General features: G+C 51.5%; 1 protein-coding gene across 1 annotated transcript; it reads left to right on the plus strand.

Annotated features, from left to right (window-relative positions):
• The first annotated feature begins 63 nt into the window (after positions 1 to 63).
• Positions 64 to 27300, plus strand: Erbb2 (erb-b2 receptor tyrosine kinase 2). The gene is made up of 27 exons (XM_013038068.1): positions 64 to 186; positions 6787 to 6938; positions 7713 to 7926; positions 9439 to 9573; positions 9851 to 9919; positions 10338 to 10453; positions 10594 to 10735; positions 12704 to 12823; positions 13078 to 13204; positions 15564 to 15637; positions 15729 to 15819; positions 15990 to 16189; positions 16521 to 16653; positions 16736 to 16826; positions 17452 to 17612; positions 20631 to 20678; positions 22746 to 22884; positions 22965 to 23087; positions 23280 to 23378; positions 23568 to 23753; positions 23897 to 24052; positions 24157 to 24232; positions 24464 to 24610; positions 24977 to 25074; positions 25240 to 25428; positions 25940 to 26192; positions 26302 to 27300. Exons 1-27 carry the CDS (start codon positions 114 to 116, stop codon positions 26655 to 26657), a joined length of 3768 nt encoding a protein of 1255 aa, XP_012893522.1. The 5' UTR covers positions 64 to 113; the 3' UTR covers positions 26658 to 27300.

A 27300-nucleotide genomic window follows, 5' to 3' on the forward strand; every position in this document is an offset into this window, starting at 1 on the left:
CCCGCGCAGGTGACCGCCGCGCCCCCCACCCCCACCCCACGTCCGGCTCCCCGTCCAGCCCGGTCCCGCCCCGGTCCAGCCAGAGCTATGGGGCCGGAGCCGCGGTGAGCACCATGGAGCTGGCGGCCTGGTGCCGCTGGGGGCTCCTCCTCGCCCTTCTGCCCCCCGGAGCCGCGGGCACCCAAGGTGGGTCTGGACTGGGGAGGGGTCGGAGCGGGCGCCGGCCCCTGCGGCTGCGCCCACAGCCCGGCGGGCTTTGAAGGGCCCCGGAGCGGCCGGGGAAACGATCGGGGCGCTGGGGGGGGCGGGGAAGGGAAGGGGGTGCACGGGGCCCCTCCGGGCCCACCGTCCCGAAGGGGCGAGGGGAGGTGGAAGGGGGGTGGTCACCCCGAAGCGGCTCCAGCCGGCCCACGGTAGACACCCGAGCTTTCTGGACCGCAGAGAGGCGCTGGGAACTTGTCAGGAAAGTTCTCTGAACCGTCTAGAAAGTTTTTTTCTCCCCCCCCCCGTCTCCCCCCTACTCCTGCCTCCCGGAGGGTGAATTGCGTGTTGTGTTTTCCCCCTTCTGAGCCCCCCTCAGATTTTTGCAGTTGGCAGCCTCCGCCTCCGGACTGGACCGAGCTGGATTCTTGGGGGTCCCCCTCCCGCCCCCTCCGGGACGTTTGGGTTTAGTTACTGCAGCTTCTGCAGGGTTGAGGGGAGAGGGGCCGGTGAGGGAAGCAACCTGCCCTGCCGAGCCGGGAGGACGGGTGGCGGGTGGGGTGGTGGAGTGGCCTCGCTTTAGAGGGGGCGGGGGCGCTCATCTGGACTGGGGGAGGGGCAGGCACTTGTTTTGAACAGATTTCTCTCCCCCCCCTTCCTCCCCAAGGTCTTGGGGATGGAGCCCAGGGCCTGGCACATGTCAGACAACCTCTCCATCTACTACAGAGTATATTATACCCTCCCAGCCCTGTTTGGAACAAATCATTTGGGGGGCCGGCTTAGGAAATGTGTTTGCTTTTGAGGCTTATGGAAAGCCTGAAGCCTGGAGCGTGGTGGTGGGTTTTCTGGTTTGGACCTATGTATAAAGTCACCTGGGTAGCTGAGGGGAGGGAGCTGAAGAAATAAAGCCAGCTGGGGGTCTACTGAGGGTAGGTGGTTCTACTACTGCTTTCTTCATGCTGGGGGGTGGAGTGGGGGGAGGGGAGGGTGGTTCACAATGTGGACCCTGACCCATCTGTCCATCTGTTCTGTAACGATAAAGATGACATATACTCTGTGCTGGGTCTTGGCCGAGGCACTGTATAAGTTGCATGCCACCTAAATCTTTTGAGTTGTGTAGGACAACAAATGTGAGCAAGTTTTGGGGAGCATTTTGGGAAGCCATCTGTGGGTCTGGGAGTCTGAATAGGGGTGGGAATCATCACACCTGTGTGTCCCCAAGGACCCTGTCACAACTTGTGTGTGTGTGTGTGTGTGTGTGTGTGTGTGGCTGTAGGCTGTGCTGTTCCGTGTGGTCTTTGTGTTTTTGTGTCTAGGCATTGTGTTGCCAAACAGCAATCTCCCTTGATGTCTTGGGGACACTGACTGAACTCTGCCCTCTCCAGGAACTCCCTTTAAGGTGCTGGGCTAGGTCTGCTGTAAACACTGGGAGGTGGCCTTTGACTCCCAGCTGAGGAAGAAGGCTCTTCTCTCTGAGAACCCATCCTTCATCTCCCTATTTCCCAGGAGGGTGTCTCCATCTTCTGCTGAGAAAGATTAGGCCATGCTGGGCTGTGCCCACACTTTGGTGGGGGGGGGGGAGGGCATCCCTGTGCAGAATTGGGATCTGGACTGGAGAAGCCTCCTGGAGGCTTAACCTACTGGGTGCAGAGTGACATAACAGTTGGACAGTGTAGGGAACGATATAAAAGGTAGCACATCCCCCCAGCAGAACCCAGATGATATCCCAGAGCTGGAGTCAGGGGGAATGTGGAGATGGGAGACCTAGGGAAGATGCTGAAAGTTAGGATTTTGCTAAGATTCTTTGTTAGGGATCAAGGTTCTTTTGGTATATTGTACCAGATGCCCTTTTAATCTTGCAGAACTCATTTGTATCTTGATTGCATTATGATCCCCCCAAAAAACTTTCCTCCGTCTTTTTAACTATACTTAGGGGGAGGGGCTGGGAAGGTGGCTCAGTGATAGAGCGCTTGCCTTGCATGCCAGAGGCGCTGGGTTCGATTCCTCAGCACCACATAAGCAAAAAGAAAAAAGCTGGAAGTGGTACTGTGGCTCAAGTGGTAGAGCGCTAGCCTTGAGCTGAAGAGCTGAGGGACAGCGCGCAGGCCCAAAGTTCAGGTCCCATGACTGGACCTCCCCTCCCAAAAAAAAACTAAGGGGGAAAACTCACTTTTACATCCCAGGAAAAACATCTGAAAAGAGAAGATCAAATAGAAAAAAAAAGATTGCATTTCCAATACACGTCTCCTTCTTTACAATTACCTGTATCTTGTTTTGTGACATCCCCCCCCCACTTTTTAAAAATGTCTGGTGGGTGTCTTAAATGCCTGATTCTTTTTCATAAATGGCATCGCATCATTCCATCTCAGCACTGTCTTGTGAGGTAGGTGCACAGATGAGCAAATTGAAGCTCAGAAAGACAAAGAAAATTATCAAGGTCTCCAGCCACCCAGTAATATCCAGAGCATTTTTGGATTCTAATGAAGAAGGGTTTGGTCATAGTTTTGTTCCATTCAACAGGAATAAGTTGAGAACACATTGGGAGCAGCCAGGCAGCCAGCTGCATGAAGGAAGAGATGCGAGTTGATTATTCAAAAGTATGGCTTTCCCATCCTCTTGTTCAGACTTTGGCTGACATGGGGGTGGGTAGCTGCAGGGAAGTCCACTCCCTTCCTGACTAGCCCATACCTGCCATCTTGTTGGGCCCTTCAGGGATGGTGGGCAGAAGGGGTCAGAAGCCACTGGGACACATAGGCCTTTTGGGTGAGGGAAGCAACTGGAGTGGAAACATGAGGGACCAGTGTGGGACTGAGTAGGATCCAAAGTATGTCTACCTTTGGGTGATGGAATGACCTAGAAAAAAGATGCCCCTTCTTGCCTTCCACTTGTGGGAAGCCCCTTTTCCCCTTAGGCCTCCTAGCCCCCCACCCCACCGGACTGGACCGAGCGTGTTCCCAGGTGGAATGGGAGAATTATTATAGCTAATGTTTGTGTTGCTTCAGGACTGTTTACAAACCCTTCGCATGTTTACAGACTGCTTCTCCATTCACCCTCTCATTTAACTCATGCACCTCCTCAGAGGGAGTCTGAGTTGTTATGGCCAAGTTTAGGTCAGTAAATACTCATGGAGGACCAAAACTAAGCCACAGCACTGCTGGGCATGGAGATGAATCTGACTTCACTTCTGGGCTGAAGGTACCTGCTCAAGGTCACACAGTAAGGGTCTGAGCTGGGGTTCTGGCCTAAAGACCCCAGTCTTGGGCCCTGGCCTGATATTTGAGTCTTGATACTCCAGCCATTAATGGCAAGTGAGTGAGTTACTTGAGTGGGTTCTGGTCCTTAGGTCCAGGACTGGTGAGCTTGGGGATGCAGGTAGTTTTTTGTTTTTGTTTTTGATAATGTTCATGGAGACCAAAGGAAGTGTTAGCTTTCTTGTGAGCAAATAAGCATCTGGAGGCCAGATTTGTATCTCAGTGGTAGAGCGCTTGCCTGACATGCAGAAGACAGGGAGAGAGAGAGAAAGACAGACAAACATTCTGGGCCTTCCAATGGAGAATCCCTCAAGCCCAGGACTAAACCCTGACCACTGAAGTCCAATAGAAAATGACTTTAGCCGGGCGCTGGTGGCTCACGCCTGTAATCCTAGCTACTCAGGAGGCTGAGATCTGAGGATCACGGTTCAAAGCCAGCCCGGGCAGGAGAGACCATGAGACTCCTATCTCCAATAAACCACCAGAAAACCGGAAGTGGCACTATAGCTCAAGTGGTAGAGCGCTCGCCTTGAGCTGAAGAGCTGAGGGACAGTGCCCAGGCCCAGAGTTCAAGCCCCACGACCGACAAAAAAAAAAAAAAGAAAATGACTTTAAAGACTCTGACCAACTCTGAGCAGCAGAGAGATGAATACTGATTTCTTTTGTTTGAGACTCTTGACTAGACTTCACGCATCCATTCATATTCATTCATTCATTCATTCATTCTGGGCTGGTTCTTGCCTCACTGTCTCTCTTTGTCCCAGAGATTTGGAGCATGAGTCTTCTCAAGAGCAAGTGTCTTAGAGGCAAAGGGTACCTCATTTAGAGTTAGGACTTTCTGACCCTAAGAAAACTGTTAGGGCCAGGTGGCTATGAGGACCATGGTGAGGGGAGATAGGGGGGTGTCTGGTAAGGAAGTAGGGCATGGGAAGGTTCTGGAAGCAGAGAAGGTATTTAGAAGGATTTCTTGGCCCCCTGTCAAGGGGGTGTCAGCTGGCAGCCTCCAGGTCCCAAGAGTAGGTCTCAGGGTACCAATTTTATCACTGCAAACACTTTAAGAGTCTTACTCAAATGGGCCACAAATCTGGTAAACAAACTTACTGGTGGGTGGGGCTGCCACTCTCTCTGACCTCCTGCCCAGCCCAGCCACCCTGCCCTGCCCGGACGGAGTCTGTGGGTTTGTTGGTGGCATCAGAGAATTATTGTGCTGTTACATTTGTGTGGGGGTATGATGTGTTATTTGTGTGTGCAGTCAGGCTGAAAGGAAAAGAATATGGAATCATAAGTTAGACCTGAGTTCAAATCCTGCATCTACAGCTCACAAACTTGGTGACTTGAGGCTGTTTTTGTTTTTGTCAAACTGGGGATTGAACCTGGGCCTTGCATGTGGTAGGTAAGGTCTCTGCCTGTGAGCAGTACCTTCAGCTCTGCCTTATGACCTTGGCAGGTTCTAACCTCTGCCAGCCTCAGTTACCTTCTTGGTAAATGGAGCCAGCAGGCCCAGCCCCTGGAGGATGACAGGGTCTGCTGCTTATATAGTAGATGCTGAGGTCAGTTACCATGGTGGTTGCTATTGTTGTTGTTGTTTCATAGCTTGGCTGCCACAGCTGGTGTCCCCTGCAGGTGGCAGAGGGCCACAGGGGGTAGACTGATGGGAGGAGGAGGGGTGAGGCCCCTACCCCAGCCCTGCTGTCCCTGTCCCCAGTTTCGCCAAGGCCTGGGGTCTGGGTCTAGGGACAGCTGTGTCTATAAGCAGCTGAAGCAGCAAGGCTGAGGCTGGGGGGAGGTCCTGGCAGGGCGTTATTTTGGGCCTGGCCTGCCACCCCCAGCTCCTGTTTCTCTTGGGAGTCTGTGAGGGAGAAAAGAAGAGGGACGTGAGTAGGTGTGGCTTGCTCCATCTAGGAGAGGGACCCTTGGGTTCTATTTCTGGACTCTCCCTTTCCTCCCTCTTTGCTTCCTTCCTTATCTTTCCAGAGGGCTGAGATTAGAGACCCCCTTCCCAGTTCTACCAGGACATCACCAGCTGGCTCTGGGCACAGACAGAGAATTCAGGGACTTGCCCTCCAGCCTTTCTACAGCTCTTTTTTATCCCCTGGGATTGGGCCTTAGGCACCATGTTGCTGGGAGAGCAGAGCCCTTAGTGTCCGAGCCCAAAGCCATTGTACTGGCCTCCCATAGTGCCTGGGAGGTCGGGTAGTGACCAGCAGGAATTCTGGGCAGTTCAGGCACCTGTGGGCCTGTGTATTCCAGGACACCCTCCACCCCCCCCCCAAACCTCCTGGGCAAGACACACCAGGTGATTCATCTTCTCACCAGAGCAGAAAAACAAGTTCAACTGGGCACCTTAATCTACCCCCCCTCTTACTGGCAGGCCTGGTGCTGGCTGCTACCCAGAGCCCCCTCCCTGGACTTCTGAGCCCTCCAGTCTGCTTTGGCGGGGCTCAGTGGGAGCGTCTGGTCTCTAGTACATCAGGCTGACGGGCAGGTGGGCAAGGGATGGGAACTTCTCTTGATGCCCCTTGGCAGATGCTTGGCACTGGGTGGGTCCATGGGACTGACGTAGTGTCTTTGTGGCAAGAGTTTCGTGGCATAGATTCTGCCAGCTGGTTCTGGAGTCTTGCCCTGAGGAGGTGGTAAAGGTGAGGGTGCTGGTGTAGGAATCTGCAGAGCAAGCCTGGCCAGGATCTGCAAACCAGGTCCCCTTAGCTGGGGTCCCAGGCTTTGTTTCTCTATACAGAGGTGTTCTAGAGATTTCTGCAGTGATGACCAGACTTCTGATTGCCCCCGCCCCCTGCCACCCCATGCCCTAAGCCATGACTCCAGCTGACCTTCCTTCCCTACTCTCTGGGTGGCATTGCGGGGGCTGGTGTCCCTTGCCAGGAGGTTGACACGTGGGTGTGTTGGAATGGCAGAAGGAGAAAGCCCTGAGTTTGTTTGTTTGGGAGAGGGTCAGGGGGTGTCTAGAAGAGTTGTGATTCATCATTTGTCTTTCTTGGGGGATTTTTTACTCTCAGCTCTGAGTCTAGCTTTTGGGGACAAAGGGAGGCTTTCTTTGGCAGCCCATATCCTGTATTGGTGGCAAGCGCCACAGGCTGACACACTGGGGCCCCTGTGGGTGCTTGGGGTGGCCTGGCCAGAGGGGACCCTCTAGCCAGGTCTCTCCCTTTCTTCCTAAATACAAAAGCTTTCTTCTGATGTTGATCTGTGGGTACAAGGTTGTGGGAAGAGGGGCCATCAGCCTTGCTTTTCTCCATGTCTGGCATGGCATGACTCAGGAGTGGGTGTGAGGAGGAGACCAGGTTTGGTCAATGACCCACCTGCTCCCTCTTACCAGTGTGCACCGGCACGGATATGAAGCTGCAGCTCCCCACCAGTCCTGAGACCCACCTGCAAATGCTCCGCCACCTCTACGAGGGCTGCCAGGTGGTACAGGGCAACTTGGAACTCACCTACCTGCCCGCCAATGCCAGTCTCTCCTTTCTGCAGGTGAGGCTCATGGATAAGCCCAGCTGGGCCCACCAGAGTGGCTGAGCCCTTCTTTTAGAGGTGGAGGTAGAAGAGGGTGCTTATCCTTCTATTTCTTCTCATAGTGGTTCCTTAAGCAGGAGGTTCTTTCTGATGTCTAACCTCCACCCATTTTCTGACAAAAATTAGTTGGTTCTATCTTCAGGTAGCTGGCTGTGGATACCTCTGGTGGGATGCTCTCTTGCTAGCATCTTCCCTTTCCCCTGTCCACTTGTCCCAATCGCTGTCCCGGGACAGGTCCGGACCCTTAGCTTCAGTGGATCTCAGCTTTCCTGTCTGTCTATTGGGACCAGCAGTGATCTTAGAGGTCCCATTGGGAAAGCCAGGAGAGAAAGATCTGTAGATTCTGGGCAGGAGAGAAAGGAGACCAGCCCGCTGGACTGTGTCCATGAGCCCTGGAATAGGGTCATCTGTGTGGTGCTGGACTTCAGATTGCAAACACAATCTTTTCCAGGCCTTCCATGTTTTTTTTTTTTTTTTCTGTTGGAGAAATGAGATGGCCGGAGGGTGGAGCACTTGTTCTGGGCTTCCTCCCCCCCCCCCCTTTATCTTTCTTGATCAGTCAGGAATCTGGTGAGGCCAGATGGAAACAGCTTATTGCTCCATCTCATCTCTACCATGAGAGAACAGGACTGCTCAGGGGCTGGGGGGCTCCTAGAGGCCTGGGGGGAGGGTGGCAGGAGTGTTCAAAGCCCAGGCCTGCCTCACCCCCTGCGCCCCACCTTTCCCTCCCAGGACATCCAGGAGGTTCAGGGCTACATGCTGGTGGCTCACAGCCAGGTGAGGCAGATCCCGTTGCAGAGGCTGCGGATCGTGCGAGGCACCCAGCTCTTCGAGGACAACTATGCGCTGGCCGTGCTAGACAACGGAGACCCTCTGGACAGTGCCACCCCTGCCATGGGGGTTGCCCTAGGAGGGCTGCGGGAGCTGCAGCTTCGAAGCCTCACAGGTGCCTGTCACCATCGTTGTAGCCTTTCCTTGGCCACTGAGAACTGCCTGGAGCCACTGGGAGCCATGAAGAGGCTGTGTGTGTGTGTGTGTGTGTGTGTGTGTGTGTGTGTGTGTGTGTGTGAAGTGGTGTTCTCTCTAATGCGAGCCATGAAGAGGCTGTGTGTGTGTGTGTGTGTGTGTGTGTGTGTGTGTGTGTGTGTGTGTGTGTGTGTGTGTGTGTGAAGTGGTGTTCTCTCTAATGCATGCAGGCAGGGCCTCCCCTGGGAAGACAAGGGAAATAGAGCTAAGGTATAGCTCAGGAGTAGAGCACTTGTCTAGCATGTGTGAAATCCTGGATGTGAACCTCAGGACCCCATAAAAGAAGGAAGGAAAGAAGGGGAAAGAAAAGGAAGAGAAGGAGCTAGGAAGGGAGAAAAGGAAGGAAGGAGAAAGAAAAGGAAGAATTCTGGGTGGGAGGGTAGCAGGAAGGAAGGAGGGGGAGAGAGGAAAGGAAAGGGAGAGAGTAAAGAAAAGGGAGTGGGGAAGGGAAGGGAGAGAGGGAAGAAAGGAAAAGAAAGGAGGAAGGAAGGAAGAAAAAAGCAGGCAGGTTGATTCTACTTCTTTTCAGGAAATCGTAGCTTGTACCAACCTGCACGATTTAATCATTAGAATGCTAGCTTGTTTTTGCTCTCACTTGGCTGAGTCTAAGTTCTAAGTGAGCAACCTGTGGAACTGTATCTGGAGAACTGTATGCAATAGAATGTGTGTGATGGACTGCCATACAGTGGACTCCATGTGGTAGATTTGTATAGGGTGAACTGTATGAAGTAGAACTGTGGCTTAAACTGGTAGAGAGCTCAAGGACAGTGTCCAGGCCCCTGATATCAAGTCCCATGACCCACAAAAAAAAAAAAAGTAGGTTGCATGTGGTGGACTGTATGCAGTGGACGGAATGTGGTAGACTGTATGCAGTAGTCCTAGAGTTCACTGTGTCCTAACCTTAGGTAGCATTCCAGGCGCCCATTTCATTCAGAGTCTTGTTCTAGTCAGATGACAGTCCTGTAAGTCCTTCTCTTCATCCTTCAGTGTTCTCATTTTCCAGAGGAGAAGACTGAGAGGCTTACAGAGGATACATGGCTTGCTCATGGTTATATAGATAGATAGTGGCTAAACTAGATTTCAGACATTAGAGTCTCTTTTGTATGTGCATTTGTGCAATGCTGAGAATTGAACCCAGAGCCTTGCATATGCTTCCTCCACAGTCCCAGCCCCAGCCCCTCTCTTTTAACCACCAGCCAGTGGGCCTAGGATGAGGTAGAAGCAAAGAGAATGCCTGGCCCTTGACATGGTGACTTGCTCCTTCTAGGCCCCAAGTTATTCGTGTTGAGAGAGAGGTGGACAGGGCTAGAAGATGCTGAAGATGCTCCCCTGCTGTCTGGGGGAGCTGGACTTGTGTAAGGGGTTTGCTTCCCTTCAGAAGGCAAGAGGCGCTGAAGAGAGGAGGCTCCCCTAACTACTACCCTCCCCACAGAGATCTTGAAGGGAGGAGTTTTGATCCAGCGGAACCCCCAGCTCTGCTACCAGGAAACCATTTTGTGGAAGGACATCTTTCACAAGAACAACCAGCTGGCTCGCACGGTCATAGACACCAACCGCTCCCGGATGTGTAAGCCACATTCCTGCCTGCTGCTACCTCTTCTCTGTCAGCCTGCCTAGCCCAGCTACTGATCCTACCCGGCTCTTTTTTTTCCCCTCAATCTCTTCTGCCATATCTGTGTCCCTTCTCTGTATCTCCTCCTCTGCCTTTGGTTTAGGCACTGCTTCCTTGGAGGACTCTTTTCTTCCTGGATCTCTCCCTTGCTGGGTACCCACTGACAGGTGTCTGTGTGATCCCTTTTGTTGCCCAATATTTCTCACCACTTCTCTCTGTGTTCTGTCCCCAGGCCCGCCCTGTGCTTCATCATGTAAAGATAACTATTGCTGGGGAGAAAGTTCTTCGGACTGTCAGATCTGTGAGTGTAGGGAGGCCCAGTGGCTGGGAGGGCCAGGGCAGGTGGGTGACAGGTGGCTTAGGAGGGGGTGGGGTAATGGGCTGGTGGGAGGTCCCTCAGAAGATGATGGTGAGCCAGGCACCCATGGCTCATGCCTGTAATTCTAGCTACTTAGGAGGCTGAGATCTGAGAATCGTGGTTCAAAGCCAGCCCCGGCAGAAAAGTCCATGAAACTCATATCTCCAATAAACTACTCAGAAAAAGCCCCAAGTGGCACTGGCTCAAGTGGTAGAGCACTAGCCTTGAGCACTAAGAGTCTCAGGGACAGCTCCCAGGCTCAGAGTTCAAGGCCAGGACCAGCAAAAATAAATAAATAAAAGATGATGGTGGTAAAAATCTGTTGTCTAGGACTCAGTCTCATCTTGTCTCTTTCCAACAGTGACTGGCACCATCTGTGCCAGTGGCTGTGCCCGCTGTAAAGGCCGGCTGCCCACAGACTGCTGTCATGAGCAGTGTGCTGCGGGCTGCACAGGTCCCAAGCACTCTGACTGCCTGGTATGTGCCTTTCTACCCTGTGTCACCTGGGCCCCAGGGTGTTGGGGGGGGGCACCTTGTTTGGGATTGCCTTGTTCCTCATGGCATGCCAGAAAAAAAAATAAATCAACCAGTAACAACCAGTGGCTTGACCCTGCCAGGCCTGCCTCCACTTCAACCATAGTGGCATCTGTGAGCTGCACTGCCCAGCCCTGGTCACCTACAACACAGACACCTTCGAGTCCATGCCCAACCCTGAGGGCCGTTACACCTTTGGCGCCAGCTGTGTGACCTCTTGTCCTTGTGAGTACCTGGGAGGAAAGCATGGTTTTCATGGTCTGTTCTATGGGAAGGGGAGGGTATTGTGAGTCCATGTGCCCTGGCTTTGGAGGGCTACCTCATGCATTCAATAGCTAAGGAGCAGGAGGCACAAAGACAGGCAGCTGAGCTAGACTGCCAGGCTTGTGACCTGGCAATATGTGAGCAACAATAACTATAATAAACTCAGAAGGCTGTTCCAATGTTTGAATGAGTTAATATTGGTTAAGCTCTTAGAACAGTATCTAGTGTTTATTATTGGATGATCTGCGTAAATCAGGGTACCAGCACCTCTATTCACTGATGGATGCTGAGGGGCTGGGCCTTGGCCTGGGGAACCTCTTTCTTCCTCTTATAGGAGTCAGAGTAGGCTTTTAGGTCCTGGCTCCACCTCCTCATGATGTAAGAGCGGGCAAGTGGAAAGTCAGACCAATTTGCATAATTCTGTGCTTAAATTCAGGGCCATGTGATCTTGCTTGGGTTTTTGCTCAAGGCTGGTGTTCTACCACTTGAGCCACATCTCCACTTCTGGCTTTTTGATGGTTAATTGGAGAGAAAGGTCTCACAAATTTGTCTGCCCAGGCTGGTTTCGAACCAGTCATCAGATCTCAGCTTTCTAACTATATGAGCCAGTGGCATCCAGATTAGTTTCTTTTTGCTAAACACAAACCTTTTTTAAAATTATTATTATTTATTTATTTTACTTTTAATGATTTTTTTTTCCTGGTTGTGGGGCCTGAACTCTGGGCCTGGGCGCTGTCCCTCAGATCTTCAGCTCAAGGCGAGCACTCTACTACTTGAGCCACAGAGCCACTTCCAGCTTTTTCTGCTTATGTAGTGCTGAGGACTCGAACCCAGGGTCTCATGCATCCAAGGCAAGCACTCTACCACTGAGCCACCTTCCCAGCCCTACTTTTAATGATTAAAAAAAAAAATTGTTGTCAGTCGTGGGGCTTGAACTCGGCACTGTCCCTGAGCTCTTTTTACTCAAAGCTAATGCTCTACTACTTTGAGTAGTAGAGGTTTTTAGGTAGTTTATTGGAGATAAGAGTTTTTTTTGTTTTTTGTTTTTTGGTCTGGTCATGGGGCCTGAACTCTGGGCCTGGGCGCTGTCTCTCAGCTCTTCAGCTCAAGGCTAGTGTTCTACTACTTGAGCCACAGCGCCACTTCCGGCTTTTTTTTTTTTTTTTTTTTTTGCTTATGTAGTGCTGAGGAATCAAACCCAGGGCCTCATGCATGCAAGGCAAGTGCTCTACCACTGAGCCACCTTCCCAGCCCAAGAGATAAGAGTTTTTAGATAGTTAATTCTAGTTTTTAGGTAGTTAATTGGAGATAAGAGTCTCATGAACTTTCCGGCCCCAGCTGGCTTTGAACCACGATCCTCAGATCTCAGCCTCCTAAGTACCTAGGATTACTTGGCTTTTAATTAATTTTATTTTATTTTTTCTTTTTTTCTTTTCCGGTTGTGGGGCCTGAACTCTGGGCCTGGGCGCTGTCCCTCAGATCTTCAGCTCAAGGCTAGCGCTCTACCACTTGAGCCACAGCGTCACTTCCGGCTTTTTTTTTTTTTTTTTTTTTTGCTTATGTGGTGCTGAGGAATCGAACCCAGGGCCTCATGCATGCAAGGCAAGCACTCTACCACTGAGCCACCTTCCCAGCCCGGCTTTTAATTAATTTTGTTAACAAACTTTTTTTGTTGTTGTTAGTTGTGGGGCTTGAGTTCAAGGCCTGGGCACTGCTCTTAAGCTCTTTTGCTCAAGGCTCTACCACTTTGAGCCATAGCGCCACTTCCTTAACAGTGCTGTTGAGCTACAGGTGTTGTTAGGAAGTAAATGAAAATCCAGAGTTCAGCTGCATTGTTAAGGCAGTTAAGTATTGATTGATAGTATTCTTCTTGAACCATTGTTCATGGAGAGGTGTGAAGGGCCAGGGCAAGTGGTGTGTATTCTGCAGACAACTACCTGTCTACGGACGTGGGGTCCTGCACGCTGGTCTGTCCCCCGAACAACCAGGAAGTGACAGCCGAGGATGGAACACAGCGGTGTGAAAAATGCAGCAAACCCTGTGCCCGAGGTACCCATCCACTTCCCCACTTCCTGGGCCAGATGAGCTTCCTGTCCCTCTGCATACACACTGTGGTCCAGCCCTGTGTCCCACAATGCCTTGGATCCTCTGGGGCCCATCCTTTTCTCTCACTATCTGCTGCCCTGCCCCAACCCCAGATCAAGTTCCTCTGTCTCCCGCCAGTGTGGTCCCAGAAAGGAACCAAAGACAGGATCCTGATATGCCAGAGATGGCTCCCTTATCTCCTGTCCCCTTTCCCACAGTATGCTACGGTCTGGGTATGGAACATCTGCGGGCAGCAAGGGCAGTTACCAGTGCCAACATCCAGGAGTTTGCTGGCTGCAAGAAGATCTTTGGGAGCCTGGCATTTTTGCCAGAGAGCTTTGAAGGGTAAGGATGGGCACAATGGCCTGAGGCGATGTCAAGCTGGACACTGAGTCCTTAGGTCCCAGAGAGGGTAGTAACAGCTCTGGGGGATCATTGGGGAGAGGTGGGAGGCTGGGAATGCAAAGGAGGTGGATGAGAAACCAGAGGGTAATGGCTTGAAGGCGTGTTTTTTTTGGTGTGCTTGTTGGTCTGGGGTTTGAAAACAGGGCCTGGGCTCATTACTGGAGATATGAGTCTCATGGGCTTTACTGCCTAGGCTTGTTTTGAACTGTGATTCTCAGATCTCAGCCTCCTTAACCTCCTGAGTAGCTAGGATTACAGGTGTGAACCATCAGCACCTCGCTGTCTCTAAGCTTTTGTGCTCAAGGCTATTATTGTTCTACCACTTGACCATATCTCCATTTCCAGCTGATTTTGGTGCTTAAGTGGAGGTAAGAGTCTCATAGACTTTTCTGTCTAAGCTAGCTTTGAACTGTGATCCTTAGATCTTAGCCTCCTGAGTAGTAGGATTATAGGTACCTGACTTGGGTTGTATTTTTTAATTAATTATTATTATTTTTTGTTTATGTGGTATGAAGTAATTGAACCCAGAACCTCACTAGGCAAGCACTCTAGCACCAAGACACCTTCCCAGCCCTGGGTTATATTTTTGTAAATGACATGTTATCCACAAACATGGACTCTTGTGGAGGTTCACCCAAGTCAGTAAAGCAAAATTCTCTTGCAGTATAGCAGCTTTATCCATAATAGCCTCAAATGGAAATGACTCTAGTGTTATGTCAGCAGGTAATATATACATACAATATAGTCCCATAATGCAACAAAAAGAAATGAACCACCAGCGCATGTGATATTAATTAATCTCCAAACAATGCTGAAGCTGGGCACTGGTGGCTCATGTGTGTAATCCTGGCTATTCGGTTGGTTGAGAATGGGAGGATCATGGCTCAAAGTCAGCCTGGGAAAAAGTGATTTGTGAGACCCCTTTCAGTTCATAGCTGGGTGCAGGTACATGCCTTTTCTATTCCAGAAACATCCATCAGAGAAGCTGGATGCAGTAGTGTGGGCCTGTCTTGCAGGCAATGACAGGAAGCCTGAAGTAGGTAGATCTTAATGCAGGGACAAGCCTAGACAGGCAGCTAGGCTCTACCTTCAAAATAACCAGTGAAAAACAGCTGGAGGTGTGGCTCTGTGATAGAGCTTCTGCGTGGGGAGTGTGAGGTTCCAAGTTCAAACCCAGAACTGCAAAAACAAGCAAGCAAACAAACAAAAGAACATGTTGATGGAGAGACAAAGGTTGAACAAATGCAGCAATGTACTCACAGGACACTAGGTGAAAAATAACCTATACAACTTGCAGGTGGGGTCAGGAGGGAAAAACTGGGAGAGAGCAAGGAAAGGGCTCTCCAAAATGAAGTGTACTCTTTACCTGATTTATGTAACTGTAACCCCTCTGTACATCACCTTTACAATAACAATAAAAAGACTTAAAAAAAAAAAAGAATGTGTAGAGCAAAGAAGCCAGAATCAAGGACTACTGTGGTAGCCTATTCCTGTAATTCTAGCACTTGAGAATTTGAGGCAAGACCTTGTCTTAAAAAAAAAAAAAAGCCTGGCGCCAGTGGCTCATGCCTATAATCTTAGCTACTCAAGGAGTGAGATCTGAAGATTGTGCTTCAAAGCCAGCCTGGGCAACAAAGTCTGTCAGGGCTAGGAAGGTGGCTCAGTGGTAGAGTGCTTGCCTTGGATGTATGAGGCCCTGGGTTCGGTTCCTCAGCACCACATAAGCAGAAAAAGTCAGAAGTGGCTCTGTGGCTCAAGTGGTAGAGCGCTAGTCTTGAGCTGAAGATCTGAGGGACAGTGCCCAGGCCCAGAGTTAAGACCCCATGGCCAGCAACAACAAAAAGTCCATGAGACTCTTATCTCCAATTAACCACCAGAAAACCAGAGGTGGCGCTGTGGCTCAAGTGATAGAGTGCTAGCCTTGAGTTGAAGAGCTGAGGGACAGTGCCCAGGCCCAGAATTCAAGCCCCATGACTGAAAAAAAAAAAAAAAAAAGCCCAGATATAGATTCCATACCATGTAATTCCCTTTATGTGAGACTCTGAAAACACAGATCTACTGTGGTGAGAAAAATGAGGTCAGTGTTTGTCCTGGGGTGAACAACCTAGAAGGGACACAGGAAAAGCTCAGGAGGGAAAAACAGCTAGGCTTGATGGGCAAAATGGGTGTGAGTAGAGACATTGGTGGGAGATGGAGAGTGTGAGGTATCAGGGCTTTCTCTGGTCAGGGGTTTGGGGGGTAGGAGAACAGGTCATGCTGTCCTTTTTGTGGACCTGCTAATTCCTCTTTTTCTTTCCAGGATCCCTACTTCCAACATTGCCCCCCTGAAACCTGAGCACCTCCAAATGTTTGAGACCCTGGAGGAGATCACAGGTGAGCTCTGTCTCTCTGTGCCCCACTCCTTCAGGGGAGGTCAGGGATCCTAGTCCTGTTCCCACACCCTAGCTTCCTCCTCTGCCTACAGGTTACCTGTACATCTCAGCATGGCCAGACAGCCTGCCTGACCTCAGTGTCTTCCAGAACCTTCAAGTCATCCGGGGACGCGTTCTGTATGAGTGAGTACTGGGAGAGGAGGCCCTGGTCCCCAGGGACTACTCTGTGGCATTTCCATGAGTGTTGGCAGGATACTGAGACAGGAGGAAGGGGTGGACGGCCTTCCCTGACCAGGAATGGCCTGGGGTAAAGTGCCCCCTCCCCCAGTAGCTGAGTACCTCACTTCCTGCAGTGGCGCCTACTCGCTAACTCTCCAAGGCCTGGGCATCCGCTGGCTGGGGCTGCGTTCACTGCGGGAGCTGGGCAGCGGGCTGGCCCTCATCCATCGCAACACCCACCTCTGCTTCATACACACGGTGCCCTGGGACCAGCTCTTCCGGAACCCCCACCAGGCCCTGCTTCATAGTGGCAATCGGCCAGAGGATGCATGTGGTAAGAGAGAGAACCCAGCCCTGAGCCAGCACAGAGCAGTGCTACCAGGCCCCTAGCTGTGGTCTGCTACCTATGCAGACTGCCTGTTCCTGGAGCCCTGTTCGTGACTCAGCTCTGGCTGGCTTGGCCTGTCGGCATGGCTTATGGCTAGATCCTACCATGTTGTCTTGTCATCCTTCCCTTCCCCCTGTTTCTAGAATCAGAATTCTTCCCCTCCCTGCATTGCCCAGCACCTGTCTGCCCCTTTCCCCTCCAGCCCAGAACCACACTCACCGTATCTGGCTTCTCTCTTCCCTGGGAGCCGCCTCTGACCCCTTCCTCTTCATTGCAGTGGGCGAGGGCCAGGCCTGTTACCATTTGTGTGCCAATGGGCACTGCTGGGGGCCGGGGCCTACCCAGTGCGTCAACTGCAGTCAGTTTCTCCGGGGCCAGGAATGTGTGGAGGAATGCCGAGTCCTGCAGGGGTATGCCAGGCAGAGGAGGGGGCAGCTGGAGGGGGTGCCCAGGGTACCTCCCAGCCCTCTTACCACCTACCCCTTCTCTCAGGCTTCCCAGGGAGTATGTGAGTGACAGGCACTGTCTGCCCTGTCATACTGAGTGTCAGCCCCAGAATGGCTCAGTGACTTGCTTTGGATCGGTGAGGAGCTGGTGGGAGGGATGCATGGAGGAGGGTCACCAGGGATGGGACAGGTGTGCTAACAACCTGATATCTAGTGGCCCTGGGGAAGGCTCTGGGCTCAGACCTGGGCATCAGGAGGGTGGGAACTTGGGGACGGCCAGGGTCCTGCTGGGGGAAGCTGTGACAAAGTCCCCATGAGCCCTGTATCCTTGCCTGTAACTGCCCGATGGAGGTTAGATCTACAGGCTCAGGTCTCAGCTCACCTGGATTCAAGTCCAGGTCCTGCTTCCAGCCTCAGTTTTTGTGTTTATAAAATGAGTGTTGTAACCGTACCCACCCTGCTGGGTGTGGTGAGAACAAAATTAAACCGGGCTTGGCACTGTGCCTAAGCCCTGGAAAGGCTTTGTACATAATAGTGACTGTCTGTTGCACCTTAGATAACACATGTCCCTCTCTGGGCGCCTCCAGTTCCTTGTCGTAACCACCCCCCTGCCCCCACAATCAGAGTTTGAAGGAGGGCAGGGCTACAGAGACTGAAGTGTTTGTCCCAGGAATAAGGAGACTGAATGGTCAGGGATCAGGGCCTGACCCTCCTCAGCTGTTGGTGCCAACCACCGCCCCCAACCCTTCCTTGCCCCTCCAGGAGGCAGACCAATGTGAGGCCTGTGCTAACTACAAGGATCCTCCCTTCTGCGTGTCCCGCTGCCCCAGTGGTGTGAAGGCTGACCTCTCCTACATGCCCATCTGGAAGTTCCCAGATGAAGAAGGCACGTGCCAGCCGTGCCCCATCAACTGCACACACTCGTGAGTCCAGAGTTCTTTTCTGTGGAAAGGAAAGCTCTCATTGCAGGAGCCTTTCTCATTGTAAATGGGGGACAATTTTAAGTTTTCTCATCTTTTCTTTTTCTTTGAGTGATACTAGGCCTTTGAACTTAAGAGTCTTCTATACCACTTGGACCACACACACACTCCTATCTCTTTTTGCTTTAGTTTTTGTTTGTTTTCTTGGATGTGGGGCTTGAACTCAGGGCCTGGGCACTGTCCCTGAGCTTTTTTCTCAAGGTTAGCTCTCTACCCCTTGAGCCATAGCTCTGCTTCCACTTTTCTGGTTGTTAATTGGAGATAAGAATCTCATGGATTTTCCTGCCCAGGCTGGCTTAATCATTGAATCTTGATCCTTAGATCTCAGCCTCCTAAGTAGGATTATAGATGTGAGCCACTAGGGCCTGGCTTTTTTTATTTTTTTTTAAAATAATTCAACTTTCTTATATATGCCTTTCAGCTGGGATTATAGATGTGAGCCACCACTCCCAGACATTGTTATCTTTTTTCTAATCACAAAATACATTAAAAATACCTGTATTCCTAGCCACTCAGGAGGCTGAGATCGGTGGATGATGGTTTGAAACCAGCCTAAGCAGGAAAGTTTTTGAGGTTCTTATCTCCAGTTAAAAACAGAAAAATCCCGAAGTGGTACTGTGGCTCAAGTGGTAGAGCTCTAGCCTTGAGTGAAAAGGACAGCATCCAAGGCTAGAGTTCAAGCTCTAGGACCTGCACAAAACACACACACACACACACACACGCACGCACACACGCGCGCACACACACACACACATACGCACGCACACACAATGCGCGCACGCGCGCGTGCACACACACACACACACACAGTTTTAATACACGAAACATATATGAACGTTGCTAGCAGTTCTGTCTTACTGTTAATAATTTGGAATGTTTTGCCTTTTTTTTTTTTTTTTGCCAGTCCTGGGGCTTGAATTCAGGGCCTGAGCACTGTCCTTGAGCCTCTCTGTGCTCTAGGCAAGTACTACCACTTGAGCCATAGCGCCACTTCTGGCTTTTTCTGTTTATGTGATACTGAGGAATCGAACCCAGGGCTTCAAGCATGTTAGGTAAGCACTCTACCACTAAGCCACCTTTCCAACCAGCCTTGTTTTTTGGTGGGGGGGGGTGTCAGGCTAGAGATAAAGCCCAAGGTATGACACATACTGAGAGTGCTCTGCCACCAAGCTTTGCACCCAGCCTGCTTCTCTGTGCCTATTTTTTTTTACTAAGGTGGGATTGTAAACCATCTGTACTTATTTACAAATAACTTTTTTGTGTGTGTACATGTGTGTTCGTCCGGGGGTTTGAGCTTAGGAACAGCCTGGGTGCTGTCTCTGACCTTTTTCTGCTCAAGGCTAGCCCTTTACCACTTGAGCCACAACTCTACTTCAAGCTTTATTTGTTTTATAATTTATTGGTGATAAGAGTCTCACAGACTTTTCTGCTTGGGCTGGTTTCGAACCATGATCCTCAGATCTCAGCCTCCTGAGTAGCTAATCCTATCTAATCCTAGCTACTCAGGAGGCTGAGATCTGAGGATCACAGTTCAAAGCCAGCTTGGGAAGGAAAGTCTGAATTTTTTTTTCTGTCAGTTGTGGGGCCTAAACTCTGGGCCTGGGCACTGTCTATCAGCTCTTTAGCCCAAAGCTAGCGCTCTGCACTTGAGTCACAGAGCCACTTCCAGCTTTTTCTGCTTATGTGGTGCTGAGGAATCAAACCCAGGGCCTCATGCATACAAGGCAAGCACTCTACCACTAAGCCACCTTCCCAGCCCCTGAAACTCTTATCTGCAATTAACTACCAAAAAAGCTTGAAGTTGGAGCTGGGAATGTGGCTTAGGAGTAGAGTGCTTACCTAGCATGCATGAAGCCCTAAGTTCGATTCCTCAGTACCACATAAACAGAAAAAGCCAAAAATGGTGCTGTGGCTCAAGTGGTTAGAGTGCTAACTTTGAGCAGAGAGGCTCAAGGACAGTGCCCAGGCCCTGAATTCAAACTCCAGGACTGGCAAAAAAAAAAAAAAAAAGCTGGAAAAGGAGTTATGACTCAAGTGGTGGAGAGCTAGCCTTGAGTAAAAGAGCTCAGAGACAGTGCCCTGGGTTCAAGCTCCAGAATGGGCATACACACATACAACAACAAACTTCATGTAAATGTTATTTGACCCTGTTGCTATTTGAGAAATATGGAGCTTTTTTTTTTTTTTAACCGTTTCTTGCAATACAGCTCCACATGCAAAGGAGCATCCTGTGCATGTCCTAGTATCGTGGTGTTGGCTTTTTGGGGTATGTACTGAGAGATGGAACTGCCACATCATAGATGTTATTTTATTGATTGGCTGGTGCTGGGGATGGAAATAGGCCTCGGATATGCTAAGCACTCGCTCTATACAGAGCCACACTCCCAGCCCCATATTGTAAAATAGATATTGCCACACTTTTCTCAGAAGTTGGGCAGTGTACCCCAAGACTCCTTCATGAAGGAAATAGCTGAGCTTTTTGTTGTTGTTGTTGTTGGTTGTGGGGCTTGAACTCTGGGGCTGGGTGCTGTCCCTCAGCTCTTCAGCTCAAGGCAAGCCCTGTACCGCTTGAGCCACAGTGCCACTTCCACTGTCTAGTGGTTTATTGGAGATAAGAGTCTCATGGACTTTCCTGCCAGGGCTGGCTTTGAACCACGATCCTCAGATCTCAGCCTCCTGAATAGCTAGGATTATAGGCATGAGCCACTGGTGCCAGGCTAGCTGAGCTTTCAGAATCAAAGGTTTTTTGGATGCACTTCCCTTCCTTCCTGCCTAGCTGGGGGGGTGGGGTAGGGGTCCATGGAGGTGGGGTTTCGGAGTTGGGAACCTATGAGCTGATAGATTGAGCCCTGGTAACCTTCAACCCAGTTTCTGCCTTTGTCTTGATGGGGATTATAACCTAGCCACACCCACCCCAGGAGGCTGTTCTCAGAGTTGTTGATGGGACTTTCTCTTCTGCAGCTGTGTGGACCTGGATGACAAGGGTTGCCCCGCAGAGCAGAGAGCCAGGTAGGCCTGGGCCCCTAGAGATACCCATGTGGCCTCTTCCTTCTTTCCTGACCCCTGGGTGGTCACTGACACGCCACCCGTCACTTCCCATGCATTTTCCCCCGTGTTGATTCTCCTTTCAATTTGCTTCTACAAGTGGATGGAGGATGCTCAGGGTGCTGGGGGAGGAATGGGGTGGGTGGGGTGGGGTCATGTAGCCTGTATACCTAGTACCTCCCACACTAGAGTAGCCTATGTCTCTCAAGGGATGCTGGTCAGTTCAATTCATGATAGACTGAGCAGAGTATAGCCATAGAGCTGGGGAGGGACTGGAAAACTTTTTTTTTTCTTTTGGGTCCGGTTGTGGGGCCTGAACTCTGGGCCTGGGCGCTGTCCCTCAGCTCTTCAGCTCAAGGCTAGCGCTCTACCACTTGAGCCACAGCACCACTTCCAGCTTTTTTCTTTTTGCTTATGTGGTGCTGAGGAATCGAACCCAGGGCCTCATGCATGCAAGGCAAGCGCTCTACCACTAAGCCACCTTCCCAGCCCTGGAAAACAGTTTTTGAGGTAGGGTTTCATGTAGGGCAGGCTAGTTTTAGTCTCACTCTTAGACTAGGCTTGCCTGAAACTCAGATTCTCTTTGTCTTTTTTTTTTGGGGGGGGGGGGTTGTGGGGCTTGAACGCTGGGCCTGGGCGCTGTCCCTCAGCTCTTCAGCTCAAGGCTAGCGCTTTACTACTTAAACCACAGCGCCACTTCGGTTTTCTGGGGTTATTTGGAGATAAGAGTATTACAGACTTTCCTGCCTGGGCTGGCTTTGAACTAGGATTCTCAGATCTCACCTCCTGAGTAGGTAGGATTACAGGCATGAGCCACCGGCACCCACTTGAGATTCCCCTACCTCATCCTGAGTGCTAAGATTTCAAGCTTCTCCTTTCTCATCCTCCTGAGTGCTGAGATTACAGACTTGTACTACCTGGGAATTTCAACTGGGATGATAAGAGGCTTTGAGTATGACAGGAAGCTTCCAGAAGGGAGTACAGGCATTTCCCTTGCCCTCAGGTAGAAAGCCTTGCTAGGTGTTAGCCAATCCAGAGGTGTTCAAAGGCTCTGGTATGGGGGGCTGCTGAACACATAGAGGAGGAGAGAAGGGAGAGATTGGAGGCAGGTAAGAGACAGATTTAGAAGGCAGAGGCCTTAACCATCAAACCACAAGCCTTGCTTTTCTGGGCAATGAGAAGATTCGGAAAAGAGAACAGACCGAGAGTATATGTATGTGATCATTTGTCTCATAAACCCAACATTCATCATGCCAGGCCCTGGGCTGAGCAAGGGAGTGGGGGCAGGGAGGGAATAGAGTAGAAGGGAACAAGGATGACTGGAATGTCAAGTAATTGGGCATAGTGGTACATGGCTATAATTCCAGCACTCTGGAGGCTGAAGCAAGAGAGACTCAAGTCCTAGGCTAGCCTGGATTATGTTGCAAGAGCTAGTCACAAAATAAAGAAAAAAAAAAGTCTAGTTAGTACTCAGGTATTCCATCTGCCCCAGAATGAGCTTTTATTAAAAAAAAAAGTATATTAGTGGGGGATGGGGGGATGATCTAAGTCTTAAAAGATGGAGAAATGGTGGTTCTGGCCTTAGGAAAAGTATATGTGAAGGCTGGGAGGTGTGAGAAATCATGACTTGAAGGTGAAAACTTTGATTAGAGCATCAGAACCCCTAGGTGGACCTTCCTGGGTTTCAGGATAGGCAGCCATCAGAATCTATGAGAGTAGGGCTCCGGAGCCATGCATATTAACACACTCCTTGGTGAGTTTTACACCATGACATTTTTGAGCCCTGAGATAGAGCCAAGAGCCAGGTCACAGAGGATTTGGGGCTGTGTATATTGCAGAGGGTCTAGAACTTTATTGTGGAGGTAGAAGGGAGCAAAGGCAGGTTTAGGGAAGAAAGTGTCAGACCCTGCTGTCTTACTCTTCCCACTTCCATTCTGGAATGCCAGGGACCTTCATGTACTCCCATAGGGTCCCTTCAGACCCTCTGCTCCAGACTGGCCCCTAACCGCTAATCCTGGCTCCTGTTCCCAGCCCTGTCACATCCATCATCGCTACCGTGGTGGGTGTCCTGTTGTTCGTGGTCGTGGGAGTTGTCCTTGCGATTCTAATCAAGCGAAGGCGCCAGAAGATCCGAAAGTACACAATGCGGAGGCTGCTGCAGGAAACCGAGGTGAGGCGAAATAAGGGCCTTCCAGCCCACCTGAGGCCTGCAGCTTGCCGGGCACTGACCCACCACCCCCTTCACCCCAGTTGGTGGAGCCTCTGACACCCAGTGGAGCAATACCCAACCAGGCTCAGATGCGGATCTTGAAAGAGACTGAGCTAAGGAAGGTGAAGGTGCTTGGATCTGGAGCTTTTGGCACAGTCTACAAGGTTAGGGGTGGGGCTGGGGCATGGGGTGGGCAAATCTGGAGGATGGGGCCCAGGGCTGTGTGTGTGTGTGTGAAGACACCAAGTAATGCTGTTTGAGGGAGGGAATGGAGCAAGCTAGAGGGAGGGGCATAAAGAAGAACCTGGGTCTGGTCCATACTCCTGGTTCATTCCCATCCTCTTCTTCCTGCTCAGGGCATCTGGATCCCAGATGGAGAGAACGTGAAAATCCCTGTGGCCATCAAAGTGTTGAGGGAAAACACATCTCCCAAAGCCAACAAAGAAATCTTGGATGTAAGCCTGGCTACCCGTTCCTGAGGGAGTTTGTGAGGGACAGCCTGGCTACACACTTAGACTGGATTAATGAAATCTGACTTTGATTAATCCAGTCTGCAGGCCTGGGCCAAGGGTTGTGCAGAGGGGATCATGACGGTTGGACAAGTTGTAGTCTTCCATGCCCTCTCAGCATATCCTCCTCTACAGGAAGCTTATGTGATGGCTGGTGTGGGCTCCCCTTATGTGTCTCGCCTCCTGGGCATCTGCCTGACTTCCACGGTGCAGCTGGTGACACAGCTTATGCCCTATGGCTGCCTTTTGGACCACGTCCGAGAACACCGAGGGCGCCTGGGCTCTCAGGACCTGCTCAACTGGTGTGTGCAGATAGCCAAGGTATGCCTTTGTTGGGGTTGGACCCTGCAGGTGCCTTGGGAGCCAGTTCCCGTTATTCCGTGGGGGTAGGATGGGTGATCTTCTGGGAGGGTGACCAGGGTGAGGCCCAGTCTGAAGATCCACACTGGTACCTCCCATTCCAGGGCATGAGCTACCTGGAGGATGTGCGGCTGGTACACAGGGACCTGGCTGCCCGCAATGTTCTGGTCAAAAGTCCAAATCACGTCAAGATTACAGACTTCGGGCTAGCTCGGCTGCTGGACATTGATGAGACTGAGTACCACGCGGATGGTGGCAAGGTGGGAGGAAGGAGCAGAATGAGCAGGGTGGAGAGGGGTCTGGTGGGGGGCGGCGCTGAGAAGGATTACCTCCCCACCCAGTCTGAGGGCCTCTGTCCTCCTAGGTGCCCATCAAGTGGATGGCATTAGAATCCATTCTCCGCCGGCGGTTCACCCACCAGAGTGACGTATGGAGCTATGGTGTGTGTTGGGGGAGAGAGGCTGGATGAGGAACCATGGAGAGGGGGTGGTATTTGGAGGGGTGAGAGCAGGTTGGGGCTGGGGGAGGGGTGTCTAGCCAGGGATAGAGGGGAGACTGGGTGGATCCTGTCCCTTCCCCTGCCATTGCCCCAAGCCCCTGGGCACAGCTTCTGTACTTCACAGACCATTGCTGCCTCTTGCCCTCCACTTCTGATACCCTGTTCATTGTAGGTGTGACTGTGTGGGAACTCATGACTTTTGGAGCCAAACCCTATGATGGAATACCTGCCCGGGAGATCCCTGACCTGCTGGAGAAGGGGGAGAGGCTGCCCCAGCCCCCTATCTGCACCATTGACGTCTATATGATCATGGTCAAATGTGCGTGATAGGGCTGAGCGTGTGTGATGGGGGAAGGGAAGAGGACCCACAGGGATACCAGGCACCAAGAGCAGGATGAAAATGGGCCCAGAGCCCTGGTATACTTGAAGCCCCTCATATCCCTTTCACAATAGAAGTCCTGAGCTGCTCTAGCTTAACAGCTACCGATAGCCTACTATACTGCAACATGTGAGAACCAGAGGGACTAAGAGAAATGCCCCATGGTTCCAGCTCAAGACCCCTGAGTCTTCTCAAGGTCTGCTTCATGAGAACTCAGCATCAGCCAGGGTTGTCTGGGCCTGACTTGAGATGGGGACAGGGTTAGGGGTGCAGGATGACGATGCCGAGCTCCTCCTCTTCCCCCAGGTTGGATGATTGATTCTGAATGCCGGCCAAGATTCCGGGAGTTGGTGGTTGAATTTTCTCGCATGGCCAGGGACCCCCAGCGCTTTGTGGTCATCCAGGTACTGGGCCTTCCTACCCCATACCTCTCACTAAGCCTACACCTCCTGCAGAGGGAAGAGAGGGGAAAGAACGTCTGATGCCCACCTCTGGCACTCTGTGTGCCAAATACTGCATGCCAGGCTGGGCTAGGCTGGGGCCCTCACTTCTATCTCTCTCCTCCCTAGAATGAGGACTTGGGTACAGCCAGTCCCTTGGACAGCACCTTCTACCGCTCACTGCTGGAGGATGATGACATGGGGGACCTGGTGGATGCTGAGGAGTACCTGGTACCCCAACAGGGTTTCTTCTGCCCAGACCCTGCTCCAGGCACAGGGGGTACCACCCACCGCAGGCATCGAAGCTCATCCACCAGGGTCAGTGTTAGTCATAATATGATGGCTTGGTAGCTTACCTCTCCTGTGCTGATGCACTAAGTGCCTTTTTTTTTCTCTGTCTCTGTCTCTCTCTTTTTTACGGGGCTTAAACTCAAGGCTGGCACTCTACCACACTGAGCCACAGCTCCACTTCCAGTCTAGTTTTCTAGTGGTTAGTTGGAGTTAAGAGTCTCATAGATTTTCCTGCCAAGGCTAGCTTTGAACTGTGATCCTCAGATCTCAGCCTCCTGAGCAGCCAGGATTACAGGCGTGAGCCACCAGCACCCAGCCTGGGTACCTTTCTTTGGTGCTCACCTACATTCCCCTCTTGTGGAGACCCCATTATCCCTGAGGATTCTCATTGCTTCTTAGCTCCTGTAACCCCTTTTTCTCCACAATGACTGTCTCATCCCAGAGATGACGTTTTTCTCCTATAACCTTGCCACTTCCCATGAAGGCCCCTCCCAGACCCCATGAGCAACTCCATTGTAACTTTCTATCTTGTCTCCAGAGTGGAGGTGGTGAGCTGACCCTGGGGCTGGAGCCTTCTGAAGAAGAACCACCCAGGTCTCCACTAGCCCCCTCAGAAGGGGCTGGCTCTGATGTATTCGATGGTGACTTGGGGGTAGGGGCAGCTAAGGGGTTGCAGAGCCTCCCCCAACATGACCTCAGCCCCCTGCAGCGGTACAGTGAGGACCCCACAGTGCCTCTGCCCCTGGAGATGGATGGCTACGTTGCTCCCCTCACCTGCAGCCCCCAGCCAGGTATGGAATCCAGGCTTCCTCCCAGACAGGGGGGGATGGGAACCCTCTGTGGGGGCAGTAGTTATGGCAGGGGGGACATCTAATGAACTCTGTTCACTTGGCCTTTCAGAATATGTGAACCAGCCAGAAGTTCGGTCACAGCCTACCTTACCCCCGGAGGGTCCTCTTTCTTCTGTCCGACCTGCTGGTGCCACTCTGGAAAGGCCCAAGACTCTCTCCCCTGGGAAGAATGGGGTTGTCAAAGACGTTTTTGCCTTTGGGGGTGCTGTGGAGAACCCAGAGTACTTGGCACCTCGGGGAAGCACTGGTACCCAACCCCACCCTCCTCCAGCATTCAGCCCAGCCTTTGATAACCTCTACTACTGGAACCAGGACCGATCAGAACGAGGGCCTCCACCCAGCACCTTTGAAGGGACCCCTACAGCAGAAAACCCCGAGTACCTGGGCCTGGATGTTCCAGTGTGAGCCAGAGACCAAGTGTGCTGAGGCCCTGCTGAATCCTGGAGTTGGGGCAAGGCCGACCTGCAGCCCGTCACTGGAAAGCTGATCGAGGGCTCTGTGACCATGGCAAGGGGAGCTTTGTGCCAGAAACATGCTCTGAAGAACCTTCCTTCCTGCTTGAATTCCCAGGCAGCCAAGAAGTACCCAGCCTGGTTGGTAGAAGGGGTGCACTGGGCAGTCTTGGTTGATTTTGGAGTCCTGCCCCACCAGATGTTGGATGCTACAGCCATGGTCTGCATACCTGAGGCTGTGGCCCTGCCCAGCCTTCTTCCAGACCTTGGGTTCTGAAGGACCAAGGGAAGTGGGGCCTAGGAGAGAAGAGGTGCCAAAGGCCTGTTTAGAGGACAACCCCACAACAGACTGTCCCTGAGACCTAGTGCTCTCCTCTGCCCCAGGAGGAACGAAGCTGCACTGGTGTCCAGGCCAATCCTTGTACAGAATACATTTTTGTTTGTTTTTTTTTATTTTTGTTTTTTAAACATGAAATAAGGACCCAGAAGGAGCGTGGGGTACTATATGAGAGTGGGGGGAGGGGGGAGGTATTCTTGGGATTGGGGAAGGGAAGACTCTGCACACTCATTTGCCAATAGATTCTGGAAACAGCTGG

The sequence above is a fragment of the Dipodomys ordii genome, unplaced genomic scaffold, assembly GCF_000151885.1.
Source record: "Dipodomys ordii isolate 6190 unplaced genomic scaffold, Dord_2.0 Scaffold7, whole genome shotgun sequence".
Lineage (NCBI taxonomy): Eukaryota > Metazoa > Chordata > Mammalia > Rodentia > Heteromyidae > Dipodomys > Dipodomys ordii.